Raw genomic sequence first — 3,346 nt, forward strand, 5'->3', positions numbered from 1 at the left:
ATGATGCTATATTAATACTTGATTCCTTTGTATAGCATGAAGCTATATTATATATTTGATTCCCTTTGAATAGCACGATGCTATATTAATACTTGATTCCTTTGTATAGCATGAAGCTATATCATATATTTGATGGTATGATACTCCATTACTACTTAATTCCTATTGTATAGCATGAAGCTATATTATTTATTTGATCCATTGTATAGCATGATGCTATATTATATATTTGATGGTATGATGCTATATTACTACTTAATTCCCATTGTATAGCATGATGCTATATTACTACTTAATTCCCTTTGTATAGCATGATGCTATATTAATACTTAATTCCTTTGTATAGCATGATGCTATATCATATATTTGTTATTATTTGCTGGCTTGTTTTAGGTCTATCTCCACATGTACCAAAACAGGTTGTGAACAAATTGCTAGCCATATATTTTTGTTGACCAAAAAAAGACTTATTTTTTAATAAAACAGAAAAGTTATTTTTATATATATATATATAAGCTTTAGAGTGCAGCGAAACTGTTAAAAAAAAGTTAATCAGGCCTCTAACTAAAGCATCTTGTCCTGATGAGGTTGTTATATCTGAAACATGGTTAGCAGCTTCTGCTAATTAGTAATTCTGCCCATCTTGCCATTCCAGTCACAACAGAGACACAAGTTCTGCTTGCTTGCTTGCACTCATTTTCATAATGTCAATGTATTAGGTACTCTGTTTAATACCTTGACTTCTTTAGACAAATGTATTATTTGATTGGATTGTACACTAGAGAATACAGCCAATCAGAACGATATTACCACTCAATATTATGGTGTCTGTCGTCTACAAACTTTTTTTTCTATTTGTTAGACAGGGTCTGTATTATCCTTGGTGGCAGAGATTCTAAAGATGTACTTCTAGGTAAGAAATGGTGCGTTAGGTATTCGCAATTATACAATATAAGAGCGTCTACTACTTTCAACAAATTAACACAAATATCTTGTGGAGTTTTAATATTAATAAGTTATAACGTAATAAATTAAATAATAACAACAAATTCATGGAAGTTAGAAGAATAATTTTCTGTGGCCAAAATGAGCTCTTATCCAAATGAACGTGGCAAAATGTTTGAAGTTTTGTGTTGAAATTCTAGTATCTGGTAGACTCAACACAAGCACTCACAATTTTGCATAAAATTTAATTTGTGACAGTCCAGAACAATATGTTTGATATGCCGGAAAAATTAATATTCTTCTCCCTCTCCTTCTTCTCCTTCACCTTCAACAGAATCAACTCCAACTTCTTCATAATCTTTCTCAAGAGCAGCTAAATCTTCTCTAGCTTCAGAGAATTCACCTTCTTCCATACCTTCACCAACATACCAATGGACGAAAGCTCTTTTAGCGTACATCAGATCAAATTTATGATCAAGACGAGCCCAAGCTTCAGCAATAGCAGTTGTGTTACTCAACATACAAACAGCTCTCTGGACCTTGGCTAAATCACCTCCTGGTACAACAGTTGGTGGTTGATAGTTGATACCCACTTTGAAACCTGTTGGACACCAGTCGACAAATTGGATGGTTCTTTTGGTCTTGATCGTAGCAATGGCAGCGTTGACGTCCTTGGGCACAACATCACCTCGGTACAACATACAGCAAGCCATGTATTTACCATGACGAGGGTCACATTTGACCATTTGGTTGGCTGGTTCAAAACAGGCGTTGGTGATTTCAGCCACAGAAAGTTGCTCATGGTAGGCTTTCTCAGCAGAAATGACTGGAGCATATGTAGCCAATGGGAAATGGATACGTGGGTAGGGTACCAAGTTGGTCTGGAATTCAGTTAGATCGACGTTCAGGGCACCATCGAATCGGAGAGAAGCTGTGATGGAGCTTACAATTTGACCAATCAATCTGTTCAGGTTGGTGTAGGTTGGTCTTTCAATATCAAGGTTTCGTCGGCAGATGTCATAGATAGCCTCGTTATCCACCATGAAGGCACAATCGGAATGTTCCAATGTGGTATGGGTTGTAAGGATGGAGTTGTATGGTTCCACTACAGCGGTTGAAATTTGTGGAGCAGGATAAACCGCAAACTCCAATTTGGATTTCTTGCCGTAATCGACGCTCAATCTTTCCATCAACAAGGACGAGAAACCAGATCCGGTTCCTCCTCCAAAGCTGTGGAAGATGAGGAAACCTTGAAGACCAGTGCATTGATCAGCTAGCTTCCTGGTTCTATCGAGAACCAAGTCAATCAGTTCTTTTCCCACGGTGTAGTGGCCTCGGGCATAGTTGTTTGCAGCATCTTCTTTACCAGTGATGAGTTGTTCAGGATGGAAGAGTTGACGGTAAGTACCAGTTCGGACTTCATCTACGACTGTTGGTTCCAGATCAACAAATACAGCTCTTGGCACATGTTTACCAGCTCCAGTCTCGCTGAAGAAAGTGTTAAAGGAATCATCTCCGCCTCCGATAGTTTTATCAGAAGGCATCTGACCATCAGGTTGGATACCATGTTCTAAACAGTACAACTCCCAACAGGCATTGCCCATCTGGACACCAGCTTGGCCGACATGGATAGAGATACACTCACGCTGAAAAAAAAATAGATAGGTACAAGCTACAATAATGGATGCTAAGCACGAGGGTCAAGGAGGGGGATTGGCATCTATGACCTTTGACAGCCAAGTTTCACCTTCGTGGTACCTCAAAATTTAGTTTGCAAATTGCATCAGTAGCCAATGAGATGCCTTATGTTCGAATCTCCCTTTGGATAAGAAATATTCTTATGCGACACTCAGAGCTTGCTAGATCCAAATCCGCTCCAAAATACAAAAGTATGCTTACCATATTGAAAGATTTCAAAGAAATTCAAGACCCAAAAAGGTTGGTAAAAGGCTTGAAGCTTGTTGAGTCTGTACTGGTGAACAGAAACAAGAGAACAAGTTGATATGATTCGTATGGTCTGAGTCGAGGTACTTATATTCTCAATTGAACAATGTTGTAGTTACCTTGTTAGTTACATTGTTGATGACAGATTAAGAGATTATTAGGCTAGTTACTGGATTAATCAATAGTTTATCCCTTCAAGGCTGGATTAGTACATAAAAGATACCTTACTGTAATAACAAAATATTGTCACTGTTTTATTCATATATAGGCCTTATAACATTAAACATTTTTCCAAATGTATAAGAGATGAACGACATTATTTGAGGTAATGTCGGGGTGAAGAGGGGGTAAGGTGAGGCCGAAAGCATAACGATTAACTGATGTATAATGTAGAAATAACGGTCATGTTTCATGGTAGCTTTAATAACGCCCGTCAAGAGGCCCAAACTTTCATAGT

The 3,346-nt window shown here is 37.9% G+C and overlaps 1 protein-coding gene across 1 annotated transcript; it reads right to left on the reverse strand.

Moving 5' to 3' along the window:
- Positions 1–988: 988 nt before the first annotated feature.
- Positions 989–2,933, reverse strand: LOTGIDRAFT_211667 (hypothetical protein). Its single transcript, XM_009046100.1, has 2 exons — positions 2,845–2,933; positions 989–2,591 (listed from the first exon to the last, which is right to left on the reverse strand). The coding sequence occupies exons 1-2, from the start codon at positions 2,845–2,847 to the stop codon at positions 1,236–1,238; spliced, it is 1,359 nt and encodes a 452-aa protein (XP_009044348.1). The 5' UTR covers positions 2,848–2,933; the 3' UTR covers positions 989–1,235.
- Between the last annotated feature and the right edge of the window lie 413 nt (positions 2,934–3,346).

This window comes from Lottia gigantea (assembly GCF_000327385.1).
Source record: "Lottia gigantea unplaced genomic scaffold LOTGIsca_10, whole genome shotgun sequence".
NCBI lineage: Eukaryota > Metazoa > Mollusca > Gastropoda > Lottiidae > Lottia > Lottia gigantea.